Source organism: Filicampus tigris, chromosome 7 (genome assembly GCF_054856515.1).
Source record: "Filicampus tigris isolate MCC_2025a chromosome 7, RoL_Ftig_1.0, whole genome shotgun sequence".
Lineage (NCBI taxonomy): Eukaryota > Metazoa > Chordata > Actinopteri > Syngnathiformes > Syngnathidae > Filicampus > Filicampus tigris.
Window position 1 is genome coordinate 1,053,302 of NC_141223.1, and position 15,199 is coordinate 1,068,500.

The following is a 15,199-nucleotide window of genomic DNA, read 5'->3' on the forward strand; positions in this document are numbered from 1 at the left end:
TGGGTTTTTTTTGGGGGGGGGGGGGGGGGATTATACAACGTGACATTTGAATATGGCAATAGCTGGGGGGGGGGGGTTCATCCAAAATGTGAGAGAGCTACGTGTGTAACTTCTTGCTTCTTAAGTCCTAATGATGTGATGTCACTTCCTGTCTGAGTCGATTTGTACATTCATCCATCCATTATCCGAACAGCTTATCCTCACTTGGGTCGATTTGTACATAAAAGTCACAAAATGGCAAAACTTGACAGTTGCACCATCAAACAAAGTTTGTTGTACTACGTATGATGATGGCGGTACAACTGCAAATGCTGTCAGTTTGGACATTCATGCAAAAAACCTTGTAAATCGTGTCCAAAAATGTCGAAAACAAATTATAATACATTTAGAGTCATTTCAAAAAAGTTTTCAAAGCGCCACTCATGGCCAGACGGTTGCACCACATGATATGTTTACACTTGAAATAACAGAAAAATTCAAAAGTAACACGTTTTGGGAAATGTTGAAATGGGCCCATTAATATATATCGCTGGCGTCGGGCGGAATGCTCGTACCTCCAAAGTCATCACTTTTCAGGAGACCCCCCAAAAAGCAGGTTGTTCAACGTCGAATCGTCAAAGCAAACAGGCCATTTTCACCCCCAGATATTGCACACTTTTTCCTTGCCAAACTGTGACTGAATGAACCAATCTCTGTCACAGTTTGCCACGGATGAGAACCCGATTGCAGGGAAGCAGGGAGGCCAGGCTGGTGTACACATAAAAACACTTTTATTTCAAAAGAACAAAAATGCAAACAAGGTTGTTGGATTAATCAAAAAAACACAACATCAAGAAAGTCCAAAAAAAGGAGGCTCAAAGTAACGGAGCAAACACGAGGAAACCAACATGATTTGGCCATAGGGCCGAGACAACAAACAAACAAGACGTGACACCGACAGTGAACCCACAAGGACTAAACAAACTAAAACAAACCCACGACACAGCGAGGAAGACCTGGACGAGACAAAAGTGGTTGAGGGAGCTGATTGGAAGACACAAGGGAGCGGGAAAATAATAATAATAACAACCTAACAAGACAGACAGACAAAGGTTACACCAGGAAGACATGATGAAACTAAATTCTTCCAGTCAAAACCACATCAATGAAGAAAACAAACTTGTTCATCAAGAGATCACTAAAACAGAATCAGTCCCAGCAAAATCAAACCGGGCAAAAGATCTGAAAAAGAAAATGATCATAAAAAAAGTCAAAAAACCTGCAACAAAATTACACCGTCCAAAGTAATTCAGAAACTGTCAAGAAATAAAGCATAAATCTGCAAAGGGTTGCAAAAGCCGCCATTTCTTAAGATTTGGAATTGTAGCACCCACAATACTTTTGGTACAGGCTAAAAGTGGTATATTTATGATAAACTCAGCATTTATGTGCTTTGGTTCACCCATACAGGAGCCAGGCATGGTTGACCACTTTGCCCACACAATCAGAAATGGTTCCATGGACCCTTTTGATCTCAAGGGCACGCGGCATAAATTCGGAAAGAACAGTGCGATTTACAAAAGATGGCTGCACCAGGACAATGCCCTGAAGCGCCTCTTGCAGGATAGAGGGAGAACTGCACTAGCGTTGAAGACGAGCTCGCCGGAAGCTTTGCGGAGAGTGCAGGAAATAGATGACAACAGCTCAGACTTGTACGGGGGGGATCGTAATTTTCCAGCTCTGGCCCGAGCATTCCTGCATCACCAGCTTGTATGAACCGGTCGGACTGGCCTGCACCTCCAAGCAGCGCCCCGTGGCCAAGTTTAGGAGCGGCTGGCCCTGCGTGGGGAACAAGGTTGACAGGCAGAGGCTTAGTTTGAAGTCTACCTGTCAGACCGTCTGTCCTCTCAAATTTGACGTCACGAGAACAAGGTGTCACCTGACTGAAACTCCACTTGGTCTGCTTGACGTTAGTGACCGTTTTGCAGTCAAGGAGCTGCGGTGTGTCGTTGGGGGGAAGGTCCACCACGCAGCGCGTGTCTAAGTAGCTGTTGCCCAGCGGACCCAGGAAAAGCTGATTGTCTTGGGTGTAGCGCGCCAGCTGTAGACGCCGCACGGAACGAGGGCACGTGAAGACCAAGATGAAAAAAAAAAAACGTGTACCCTTAACAACCGGCCGGACTGGGCCACTACAAATGTAATAAATAAATCCGATGAAATCAACACTTTCTTGCTTTTTAAATATGAAATATTGAATATTTTGAGTTTTCTTCACTTAAATTGACCAATCATCCTTCACATTTTACCGCGCTGCTATAAAGAATGGCTTGAGCAAGCTGTGAAGCAAAGGTCAAAATGTCAAAGGTTAAATATTCAGTTAGTTTTTATACTAGGAAAAAAAACATAAACCCAAAAAAAGTAACTACACTGATGTAATATTTTCTTAAAGCGGAAGTCAAACGCAAACCTATTTTTTTTCAAGAATATGTTCTATGCAAGGCCTCTAGTTGAAACAGGGCATTTTGATAAATATTGCCTTTGTGGAATAAGTGTTAATCCACTGGTTTTTCGCCATCTCCGGGGGCGGCCATTTTGTCTACTTCTGTCGACTGAAAAGGACATCAACGACCAATCGCGGCTCAGATTCAGAAAACAGGTCAGCCGCGATTGGTCGTTGTGAGCACATGTGATGTCATTTTCAGTCGACAGAAGACAAAATGGCCGCCCCCCGAGATGGCGAAAAACCAGTGGATTAACACTTATTCCACAAAGGCAATATTTATCAGAATGCCCCGTTTCCACTAGTGGGCCTGCTGGGAACATATTCTTGAAAAAAAAGATGTTGTGTTGTTTGCATAAGGAAGTGCTACCTGAGGACTATAGCCATGGCACTTGTACAGCATGACGGCGTGGTTTTCCCTTATACCCTGGTCCAAACACTGGTCGGGGGCAATCAAGTTGTTCATCTGAAGTGACAAATAAAGCCATTTTCATCTCCAAGCCATCAGCAACACAACAGCAAGACATCGTCAAGGACAGTATTCCACAAGTTGTGACTCCCAACAGTTGGGTTGGTCGTGTGCAATCGGATCGTTTGAAAATGTAGCCCCCAAAGCCAATTTGACTTTGCAACGTAGAATTTGGTATAGGCATGTAGGTCATGAGTAGACCCACAAAAATGTCTCAGAAAGGCATATCAGAAAAGACAAAGGACGGCTGCCATTTTGTTTTGAAGTGGCCATTTTAGGCTCGAATGTCTTTATAAAAAATAAATAAAATCAGCCCCCAAAGCTAGTTTGAGTAGCACAAAATTTAGTAGACATGTCTATGTTGAGTAGACCCACAAAAGAAATCCAGGAAGGCATCCCCCATAAAGGAGAACATTTGCTATTTTTATTGGCAGTGGTCATTTAAGGCTCAATTTGCTCAGTCCAACGCCCAACCAGATTAAAAAAATACATAAAAAATTCTGCCCCCAACATCAGTTTGACTAGACATCCCTTTCATGCATAGTGGTCACTACAGTGGACAGCTATTTAAAAGTTGCTTTGGCCTATATTAATTCATCTAAATTTAAAAAAATATGTGTAACCCTTTCATGCATTAATTATGATTTGATATTATTTAAAGTATAAATATATTTTTTCAATTAATTAATATAGGCGAAAGCAACTTTTAAATGGCTGTCCACTGTAGTGACCACTTTGCAGGAAGGGGTTAGCTAAAAATTTGGTAGACATGTCTAACATGAGTAGACAGACCCACAAAAAAGCCTCCAAAAGCCATACTAGAAAAAACACAGGATGTCTGCCATTTGGACTTGAAGAGGCCATTTTAGGCTCAACTGGATTAAAAAAAAAAATCAGCCCCGAAGCCAGTTTGAGCAGCATAAAATTTGATAGTCATGTTTCTGTTGAGCAGACCCACCCAAAAATTCTGAACAGAACATTCGCTATTTTTATTGGAAGTGGCCATTTTAGGCTCATCCAAATTAAAAATAATTAAAAACAAAATTTGAATTAGTCAAACTGGAATTGGGGGCTCCCAATGCCAGTTTGACTAATTAACATAACAGTTGGTCGACACGTGAGTAGACCCACAAAAACGTCTCAAGAAGCCAAGGCTGAAAAGACACAGGAAGTCTGCCATTTTGATTCAATGTGGCCGTTTGGGCCATTTCCAGGAGCTCTTGAAAGACAGACTTCTTGTGAAGATTCTGTCCAATTGCTACCAAATTGCAACCACATATTTTTGACGGATGGACGACGCTTAAATGAGATGTGTGGACTCACCATGCCGTAGAAGATGGTGTTTTGGTGCGTCCTCATCTCAGGGTAAATATTCTCCAAGTACCACTTGAAGCTCTTACAATTCAGTCTCTTCCTGAGTTCCACCCTGTCACTGATGTTTCCGTAGTCGATCCCGTGACCCTGGAGCAGACATCACGTCAGGTTAGTATTTCACATACATTGCATCACTGACAACAACTCCAATTTGAAGAATGATTGATCAATTTCTAAAAACTCCTTTTTTGCAGATTAAAAAAACAAAAACAAACGGAAATAATATCCAAAATAATTTCCCTTAGATGATTAACTTTGTCAGTCTTTAACGTCATTAATTTTGTCTGATCACAAGACCAAATTCTAATGACTCGTGAGTAAGAGTTATTGGAAAATTCAGCTCAATTGAGTGTCTCAAAAAGACACACCTGAAAAGATACAGGAAGTCTGATATTTTGTATGAAGTGGATATTTTTAGGCTAAACTACCCTTGTAGATTTTGCTCAGAAATTTGAACCACCTCTCCGAGACAGATGGATGATTTGTGGGAAGAACAAAGTGGCAAAGTTTGATGACTTATTCATTCATTTAAATCTTTCAGATGCCTTTGACGAGAATGAATGGGAATGCCATTAACCCGTCCCAGCCCACACATAAATGTTTTTTAATTGAAAAAAAAAAAAAGAAAACGGGATTAACTCTTATTCCACAAACGCAATATTTATCTATTGGGCCTGCTTAGAACATATTCTTGAAAAAAATATGTTTTGGGGTTGACTTCCTCTTTAACTAACACTGTTCTATGTGGTGTGTCAGTTTTACAAGACCAATTTATGGTCAATTTACTGGGATTGTAAATACATTCGTTTATTTTATGGATAGTTTAGCATCTTACCTCTCAACATCACAACAATCGTTCATTTAAAAGCACACAATGTGGTAGATGTGTTAGTGGATTTGTGTCATTCAAATGTGGATGTTCGGCCATCACAAAAATCACGCCCCTAGTGGCTACAGCCGGAAATTGCAACAAATACACGACTCCCAAAAAGTGAGAGTGGTTGGGCTTTGGTGTGAAAATCTGACACAGTGCATTTTGGCTCAAACTGAAATGTCACCCCCAAGTCAAATATTCCCCACTTTTTGTGACTGGCGTGTTTGCATTGGATCGGATTGGATGTGTGAGCGTTACCGTCATTGGAATGTTCCATGCCATGTAGAAGTTGGACTTGTATTCGTCCATCCAAACCTCGGCCACGCGAATGCCATTGCGCCGCATGAGATCCGCCAGGGGGTTTTCCAGGTAAGGTTTCTTGAAGCGCGTGATATGAGCCACGCGGGAGCACGGCAGCATCTCCATGCTGCCGCCGCACATCCACACCTGCAGGGGACGTCGTCGGGCACAATATTACAAAAAAGTTGGCCGATCACTTTTTGTGAACAATAATTGATTGACTGGGGTGTTGTGTGAGTGTGTCCTGCGTGTTGTCTTCTTTGTGATATCCAATAAGATGGACCACTTAGTGAATGTCAACTAGTACTACTATGTGTTAGCTTTTATGTAGGTAGCTAGCTTTTGAAGTAGTCACTAGCTAGCTAGACTTACTTGATATGGTATATGCTTTTCACATTTTAAGTCCATCTTGTTTTTTTGATGTTTTTGACAAGGAGGAGCACTGAGTGAAAGACAACTACCGGTACTACATTAGCTTTCATGCTTATCACTCAGTAGCCATCTTTTGTGTTAGCCACTAGCTAGTTAGACTTGGCTGGCTAGCTGCCATATGTTGTTCACATTTCAGTCCTTCTTGTTTGTGATGTTTGACACGAAGGAGAACTGAGAGACTGTCAACTACTATGTTAGCTTTTGTGCTTGCCACTAGGTAGCTAGCTTTTGTGTTTAGCCAGTGGCTAGCTTTTCACATTTTTGGTCCATCTTCTTTATGATGTTTGACAAGATGGCACACGGACTGAAGATGTTGGTTGACTACTGCATTAGCTTCTAGCGCTAGCTGCTAACCAGCTATCCGCTGCTGTATAATTGTCCTTGAAGTTGTTTTATTTTATTTATTTATTTATTTTTGTGGGGGGGAAGGGGGGGGGGGGGGGGTTATGAGATACTAACCCGCATGCCCAGTTCCACATTTTCTCCCCCGTAGATTTCCATGCCAGGATCAAACAGGCCTATCTCGCCAAAGTAGAGCCGGTTTACCAGGAAGGAGCAGCCGATCATGCCGGGACTCCTGTCACACGACCCACAAAAACAGGTTTACAAAGACGTCTTCTGTAAGACATTTCACCGTGACGTCAGACGTGTTTCCATTCTTCCATACGTAATATCTGGCGGTACAACCACAAACACAAGTTTTTGTCATGGTTGCTGTTCAGGTCAGTGGTAGTCAATCAGTTTTCTTCCCCGTGGACGTACACCTCGTGCTTATTGTTTACAGCAGGGGTGCCCAAGTCGGGTCCTCAAGAGCCCCCGTCCAGCCTGTTTTAGGTGTATCGCTATTCCAACACACTTGATTCAAATGATCAGCTCATCAGTAAGCTTTGCTTTGGTGTGTTGGATAAGGGATACTCCTAAAACAGGCTGGATAGGGGCTCTTGAGGACCGACCCGACTTGGGCACCCCTGGTTTACAGACATGATGAAAAGGCATATTGCGGGGTACGCGTAGTGACCCGGGTCCACCTGATGGGGGCAGAGTCGTCCTTCAGGTCCTTCCACGATTTGGAGGGGTTGATGTATTTACACCACAGCTGCCAGTCGTAGCCGTGGGCCGGCTGGCCGTAGGAGACCAATCCAAAGTCGTCGTGCTTGATGTTGTCGATGGCCGGCAAGACGATCCTGGTGCGGTCCTCCTTGATCCGGGCCAGAGCGGGCTCGGCCCTGAGTGAAGAGCAATCCCACAGCTTTGTTCGCAACAGGCGTCCAACTAACTCTTTTCTGTAATGTCTGCACGATAGCGCACAAGAACTGATAGGATCATGCCTACTAGCCGTTTTTGTCTATAAAGAATGTCTCCCTTATATGTATGTCAAGGGAGTGCTGCTGTTTTGTGTTAGCAACAGAGTTTCAGTTTCCAGTTTTTCACCACACTTCACCTGAGAGTTTGCCATTTGCTTCCCTTTCCAGGTGCTGCTCTTTGGGTTAGCAACACAGTTCCGCTGGGTTAGGGAGGCATTTATCGGACGTAGGCGTTTTTCGTGAACGCGTCTCGCCAGGGGCTGCTGTTTTGGTTAGCAACCGAATTCCAGTGGATTAGTCTTACTGTTTGACCTAGTTTGACAATTACCTGGTTTGTTTTTCTGGTGACACAAGGGAGGTGTTTTTTTGTCTTAAGTGGGTGACTTAAAACCCGGATCACACTTACTACCCATTCTCATCTTAGAAACTCTTGACGTGCTTTAATAACTACTGCTGTTTTGGTATAAAAAGGGAATTTCAATGGATATCAGACAGTTATTATTTTACAGTTTACGACCCGATTTTCCCCCGATGGAACAAGGGGTAGCTGGTACACAAAAGTCATTTGATGGCCTCACCAGAAAGGGGTGAACTCCACGTGGGCGTCAAAGGTTCCCGTCACCTCGGCGGTGGCCACCTTCCAACCCTCGATCCTGGCCCGAATCAGACCCTCCCGCTTTTTGGTCCTGACAAACTTGACCAGACCAGGGTAGCGCTTATTCACATAATTCTCCAGCGGTCCTTTCAGCTGCTCTGCAACACAGCAACATAACACGAACATCATCATCATCATCATCATCATCATCACCACCATCATCATCATCATCATCATCACCATCACCATCATCATCATCAAATATTGTTCGGCGCCCCCTGCTGATGTGTGAGCCCATCCGTAGGCAGCTCGTCATACACTAAATGAGCAGCCAAGTCAGAGTGATACTGTCAGATGTGACCATTAAGACACTACCACAATAGTTTGGCGTCCCCTGCTGGCACCCGATGTCACTACAGAACTCTGTAGTGTTGTGTGACATGTTGTGTGGATTAGCTGCAGCAAGGCCAGTTTAATTGCTCATTTGTGAAGCAGAAAAGGAGCATTTTTATGGAAATCAGAATTGAAACATTTGTCTTGCTTGGATTGGATTGAATAAACCTCACATTAATGACATGGTTTGAGCACTTGGAGCTGATCAAGTCTAATTACAGCTAAGGCGTGATAGTCATTAAAAAGAAGAGAAACTTGTCCCTCCGGTTGACATGAAGGCGAGGCAAACGTCAAGTAATAATGTCAAAATGCTTGTTTTGCTAAATGCCACTTGACCTCCGTGCGCTGACATTTGCCATCAGAGACTTGGCATGTTGTTAGCGTGTCAGTTTATGACCACTGCGCTTACACATGGACACTCCCTGTCCTATCTTGTCCCAACCGTTCCTGCCCTATCCTGTTCTATTTGGAACTTGTTGCGTGTCTTCCTCACACGCCTGCCGTCTCTTGTAGTTGTTGAGTGCAGTATTCCTTGGCTCACTTCCCCTGTCCTGTTCCATCCTATCCCATCCTCTCACAATTTGTCATGTACCCTCCCGTCCTGTCCTTGACTATCCTGTCCCTTACTTTTTGCTGCTCATTGCATCCCGTCCTCCCTAAGTGTCGTACTGGCTGGATCGCCATCTCTGTCCTCTTCCGTTATATACAGGCCAGTGCTTTTGCTACTCATTGGGCCCCTCCCTCACAGGTTGTAGCAGTGCCTGACTGGTTATCGCTGTCCTTTCCTTTTCATCAGTGTCCCTCCCATACCAGCCTTTGCTGTGCCCCCCTGTCCTGTCCCATACCACCGGGCCCTATTTGCAACTCCTCCCCACATGCTGTAGCACTACATGACTCACTAGCGCTGTCCTGGCCCATCTGAGACTTTCTATTTCAAAGTTTGAGCTTAATGTATTCCGTGACTGGCCTTGCAACTCAAAATGGTGTCATTGGCAACTCAAGTATCTGTTTGATGTGATCAAAAAAATAAAAAGACCCTCATTGTTAAATGTGTGAGCCCATCCGTAGGCAGCGAGCCATTATAGCAAATGAGCAGCCGATTGAGAAAGTGATAGCCCAACAATAGCCCAACCACTCAAGGGCCTTAAAGGGACAGTGATCGGGATTCAGGCATAAAAACCATTTGGGGGCTTCATCTGGGGTTTCGACGGAAACACTACTACTTTTTACAAACCAGGTAAGAGCAAATCCTAAAAGAAAGACATTGTCCCAGTGAGCTGAGCTTGTCGGCTTTCCAAGCTTGTGTTTGGGCTGGGTCAGGCCACTTACCAAATTGGCCGGGCCTCTCGCTCAAATGCCGCAGCATTTGACTCTGGTGCGTACTTGGCTTGCTAAGAAATAAAGTCCTCTTTGTTTAGTGAGCCCGTGTCAGCGGAGGATTGCCTCATGCGCCGATCTCGACATCCGGCTGTATTCTTTTCCGGGGACAATGGAGACCTCGAGCAGTTCATTACACAACGCAAGGCCCAAGAAAAATCGACAAATCTTCAGTTTTCGTAAGTCGAGTCACCTGGTTGTTTCACTCTCATTGTTCTCTGTTGTGTTTTGTTTTTTTTTCATCCATCCGTCAACGCTCAATGCTCCTTTTTTGACTGATTTCACGCTCGCATTCAGGTGACGGCAAGTATTTGTTTGTCCGTACCGTTGCTGCTGTAGTCGTCGACCAGGATGATCTCCTTGAGCAGGTGGGCCGGCGTGTGATTGACAGCTGAGTGGATGGAGCGCAGGATGACCGACAGGGCCTCGTTGACGAAGATGAAGATGAGGCTGAGCGTGGGGAGATCCGTCGGGTAGCTGTACTCTTTGCATCTACGCGCAAACACGCTCACGTAAGCACGCACACTTCTTCTTGCCTGATTCTTTATTGTGAATGGCCCGCCATACACTGTAGGGCCAAAGGCCTTCGCTCAGCCACCCAAATAATCCGAATCAGATGTTCCAATCACTTCCGTGGCCACGGGTGTTTAAAGTCAAGCACCGAGGCATGCAGACTGTTTTTACAGATTTTTATTTTTGTTTCGTTTTTTTTTTTTTATGATTTAAAGGATTATGCCGATGACCTATCATAGAATGAAACTGCACATTAAAAGCATTGCATTAGCATTTTGAGCTACCAACGGCGTTGCATAATTGCACAGATCATTGTGGACCACCACATTGCTTTTAGACCACGTCAGTAGCATGATGTGAACATTGAGCTAAGCTAACACCTGCATAGCATAGCATCAAAGGCCATTTGACCTCAGAGCAGAGAGGTAGCTGCCTGTTTATTCACAGTATTTATTTTTTCACGTATCATACACCTCATGTTAGGAGCAACTCGGCAATATAGTAGCATTTTGAGCTAACAATAGTATAGCGTTAGTTGAGTAGTAAGTCCATTGTGCGCAACGGTGGACTTTTTTGGGATTGACTCGAATGACAATAGTGACGACCACGTGGCCTTACGTCAGTACGATGATGTTAGTATTATTAGTATACGTATGTACTATTCTATTTTTGGTTTTGTTAGCTAGCAATGGCATAGCATTATTTGAGGCGTACTCACTTGCTGGGTCTGTAGTCCGGAATTGCTCGGTCCAGAGAGATCTTGTTGCTCATGATGGCGCTGTAGCCGTAATTGTTCTTCATGACGCCGGCTCGGATGGCGTCTTTCGGGGAAAGCGTGAAGGGAACGCCATCTGAACCCGGAGCCGCGAAGCCCTCAACCAGGCCCAGAGGTCTCGACAGACCTGAGCACAACAACAACCGCGATTCGGTCGTCTGAAGGTCTCGCACGATACTGCACGCGACAGTGGTACCTTGACTTACAAATGTCATGCAGACCGGTCACCAGTCAATGTCAGGGCACGCTCTTAAAACGGCTGGCCTCCAAGTAACGCAAATTGCTTGATAGAGCTAACCAAGCGTCGTGGGGTCACAAAGGCACTGAGCCAGTGCTAGGTTATTAATACCCAGCACACTGTGTTGACAACTTGACCCAGCATGTTGACGGTCGACCGGTTAGCACGTCCGCCTCACGGTGCAGAGGTCGCGGGTTCGAATCCGGTCTCTCTGTGTGGAGTTTTGCACGTTCTCCCCGTGCCTGTGTGTGCTTTTCTCCGGGTACACCGGTTTCCTCCCACATTCCAAAAACGTGCATGCTAGGTTCATTGGCCACTCTAAATTGCCCCTGGGTGTGATTGTGAGTGAGAGTGTTTTTTTGTTTGTCTGTGTGTGCCCTGCGATTGGCTGGCAACCGGTTCAGGGTGTCCCCCGCCAACTGCCCGAAGTCAGCTTGGATAGGCTCCGGGATAGGTTCCGGAATGCCGGCCACCCTCGTGAGGAGAAGCGGATTGGAGAATGGATGTATGGATGTTGAGTCAAGGTTTTGATCCAACAAGTGGTCAAAACTAGCCATTCCGATGAGTTAAAGCTTCCAAGAAACGGTTTCCTGGGTTATCAGTATACTGTAGCTGTCAGAGCTGGGCAGCGAGCCTCCGTCCCCGGTTTCCGTCCTGCCTATTCAATGGACCCACGTGGGCCCGGCCCGTCCTTCGCCGCCGACAGCCCATCGGCGCCGATAACATGATCTTTACGTCACACGGAGGTGCCGCCCGAGCAGACGCGCCGCCAAACAAAGGAAAAATATCAAACAAAATCAACCGGCGCACACACGCGGTCGATGACCGGTGAAATAAAAAAAAAAAAATGGGGCACATGTCATTGTGTCTGTGGGACCGCAAGGTACACCACACCCTTTTATTTCTTTTTTTGTTTCCTTACTCGACCGCGTGTCAGGAGTGCCGCACCTGCATGTGACGCGGTATCGGTAAAATCCGTTCTGGACGCCGGTTGGCTGACTCCGACCGACTGGGCCCACCTGGGTCGATTGAATACGCGGGACGGAAACCGTGGACGGAGGGTCGCTGCCCAGCTCTGGTAGCTGTGTTTGAAAATGATACAAGTTTTATTACCAACATTTGCTCAAATAAAAGTAGCAACTTGCTCTAGTCCGGGGTTGCAGCTCGAGACCCGACCGGATGTTACTGTTCACTCTGACAGGGATTTCAAACCTGATCCTCGTGTTCCAACCTAGTGGGGTTTACCCACTGAAAGATTGAGCCGCCACCAGCGGTTTTGAATATTGTTACATCAAATGTACTTCATCTTTAGTAGGACACAAATCTGTCCCAAATGGCGATTAGCTTCAGCAAGCCCAAAGGCGATCTTCAACCCACTTTGCTGGGTCAAAATAATCAAGCCAACCTTGGTAACCCAATCTGCTCAAAATCCACAGGCGAGTGGGTTAGGAAAACAGCCCAGCATTTTTTAGTGTGTGGACAAACAATGTCAGGGCACAAGTTAAATGAAGCAGGTGATGTTGAAGTTGGTCACGTGACCGGGAAGTACTGTCAGGATTGGTTGAGTCCTACCGCCCAGGTGATTGAACACGATGTCCTCCAGGAAGTGGAGCCTCTTGGCAGTGTCCTGCGTGCTCCCGCCGCTCCTCTCCATCTCCTCGGTTTCTTCCTCCAGTTCTGGCTCAGTCACTGCCTCCGCCTGCGACTTCTCCGCCTCCATCCGAGAAGCACCCGAAGCCGGACGACCGATTTGGAACCATTTGATGTTGGTCGAGTGAAAGAATATCACCGCCAGCCCCAGCATGTTGAGCAGGATTAGGAACTTCCATTTTCTCCACATGTAAAGCATGACGAGTTGATGGCGGCGACGTGTGCGAGAGCGAACAAACTGGACGAGGTGTGTGGCACACCGTCAGGTCGCCTCGCACACACCCGAGTCATTAAGGTGTAATTAGCAGACAGGTATTGTCAGGAGAATGCCAGAAATGAGGGGAGGCCACGCCTCTTGCATGATACTTGGAAGTCAAGTTGGGTGAGACAGGACTCCAAAAGATGCTACAGTCAACAACGTTTATTGCGGGGATAGCAAGACCTTGAGCAGAGGTGTCAAGCTCATTTTTTGTCGGGGGCCACGTCGTAGTCGGCGGCTTTTCCTCGGGGGGTGGGGGGAGGCCTTGGAACCCAAATAAATGTATGATTGCCTCATATTATTATCCTGGCAAGAATGACCTTCTCCACAGTATCAAAACTGGGCCTGCTCCAATCTGCTGGGTCAAAGCGCGACATCCAGTACAATACTTTGCGCTGATTGGGTGATGCAGCAACTTGTGCACCCCTGCCAAACTTTTGTTTGATGAAAATGTCGCCACGGGCACGCGTCTCGTTTTGACCGGCTGAGTCCTGTTATCACGATGATTGGCACGGATGGCATCATGGCGTTGAGTGATAGTTGACGTTTTTGGAATGCAAATATGCAGTTGAAGGCCGGCTTCAAGAACACGACGTTGATTTTTGGAATCAAGCCGATATATCGGAGCCGCATATCAGTTGCTTTGTGAGCTGTTCAATGTTCATGAAAACATTTGTTTGAAAAGGGGGATTGGTAACCAAAAAAAAAAAAGAAATGCTTGCGTTTTTAAAAGTGAAAGAGAATTTGCAATTTTGGTACTTCAGCAAGAAACAGGAAGTCCATGCATGCACATAATGTGCTTTCGCGGGCCACATGAAATGATGTGGTGGGCCATATCTGGGTCCCGGGCCTTGAGTTTGACACCTGTGATCAAAAGGGAGTATATTGTATATTGTTGCTTTCTGGCAGAAACAAAGTATGTCCGAATATGGTCCGTTTTTTGTTTTTCACAAATCAATACTATTGGTTTGTCCCCATTGTCTGCGGTTTTATTTCTAAACATTACAAACAAACAAATTTTTACTTTTTAAAATTTTTTATCAGAGATGGAAATAAATGTTTCGAGAGAATTTTTTTGCACGGACTCTGAATCTGCCCTTGATTTTTTTTTTCTCTAGCACATCAAGTTTTCACAATAATAACATAACAGTAATATATTATGTAATATAATATATTTAATAGTATTTATGAATTAAGGGTCAGGTTCAGGAACAACTGGATTTTTTTTCATAGCGATAAATTACAACGTATGGTAAAGTCCTTATTGTGCACGCTTTTAAGGTCAGGTTCAGGTAATCCGTTTTTTGAGATATTTGCATTTTTGTTTTTTAAGGTTGAATTATTATTATTAATATTATTATTATGACAACTTGATGTGGTAGAGGGAAAAAATCGAGGGCAGATACGGAATCAGCTCAAAAATTCATCTAGAAAAGTTGACTTGCATCTGATATGAAAACTTTGTAAAAAAAAAAAAAAAAAAAAAAAAAGGGTTTGCACCAATCAAGGCCTCCCTCCCCCACTCAAAAGACGTTTCTGACATCTACAGGTGCGCCACCCTAAGGAAGTTGTTGGATCTCACGGGCGATCACCGCATCATTCTCAACAGACACATGCTAATCATGTGTCTTTAATTAATTAGCATGTAACGTAGCCAACGCTTGACACGTAAGTGTAGTACCTCACCAAACAAGAAGTTCCAGTGAAGACACGGAACTACTTTTACAAATGTGAGGCATTGTGTTATCCACTCAGCTCCGTGTTTAACATTTGGAACAATACACATCGAAAATGCTGACTTGAGATGGATGGCTTTATATTAGCCAATATGTTAGCCATATGTTGATCAGACGGTAATTGCATTACACATTTATGGTCATCACACTCAAACAGCTAAATGTCTTTACACATGCAAGCAGTCGTATGACAATCGAAGTAAGGGAATAAAGGAAACTCTGTCTTGTGTAACACACACACACCATACACCAATGTTTTTCAAACGTTTTGGAGTCAAGGCGCATTTATTTCATTGAAAAAATCCCGCGGCACACTACCATCTGAAATATTGAAAAAAAAAAAGCTTATTTTAACAATGTGTTATATTGTTTATATACGCATTTTTTAATATTGAAGAATGACGTTACATTATAACGTCTTGAATAGGAAT

At 44.7% G+C, this 15,199-nt stretch overlaps 1 protein-coding gene across 2 annotated transcripts; it reads right to left on the reverse strand.

Moving 5' to 3' along the window:
- Positions 1-753: 753 nt before the first annotated feature.
- On the reverse strand, positions 754-13,045 carry LOC147144290 (polypeptide N-acetylgalactosaminyltransferase 17-like). 2 transcript variants are annotated; one of them, XM_086035691.1, is made up of 11 exons: positions 12,696-13,045; positions 10,829-11,012; positions 9,923-10,089; positions 7,811-7,985; positions 6,957-7,154; positions 6,388-6,505; positions 5,455-5,643; positions 4,272-4,409; positions 2,850-2,945; positions 1,919-2,080; positions 754-1,818 (listed from the first exon to the last, which is right to left on the reverse strand). In XM_086035691.1, exons 1-11 carry the CDS (start codon positions 12,970-12,972, stop codon positions 1,684-1,686), a joined length of 1,839 nt encoding a protein of 612 aa, XP_085891817.1. In that variant the 5' UTR covers positions 12,973-13,045; the 3' UTR covers positions 754-1,683. The 2 variants fall into 2 exon arrangements, with proteins under 2 accessions (XP_085891817.1, XP_085891818.1); XM_086035692.1 differs by lacking the exon at positions 12,696-13,045 and adding an exon at positions 11,092-11,701.
- Between the last annotated feature and the right edge of the window lie 2,154 nt (positions 13,046-15,199).

Coding starts and splice junctions, on each gene's coding strand:
- LOC147144290 (XM_086035691.1), bottom strand. CDS start 12,972: ATGCTTTACATGTGGAGAAAATGGAAGTTCCTAATCCTGCTCAACATG. Junction 7,986..9,922: donor CGACGACTACAGCAGCAACG/GTACGGACAAAC, acceptor GCTGTGTTGCAG/AGCAGCTGAAAGGACCGCTG. Junction 5,644..6,387: donor ATGTGGAACTGGGCATGCGG/GTTAGTATCTCA, acceptor CGTCCCCTGCAG/GTGTGGATGTGCGGCGGCAG.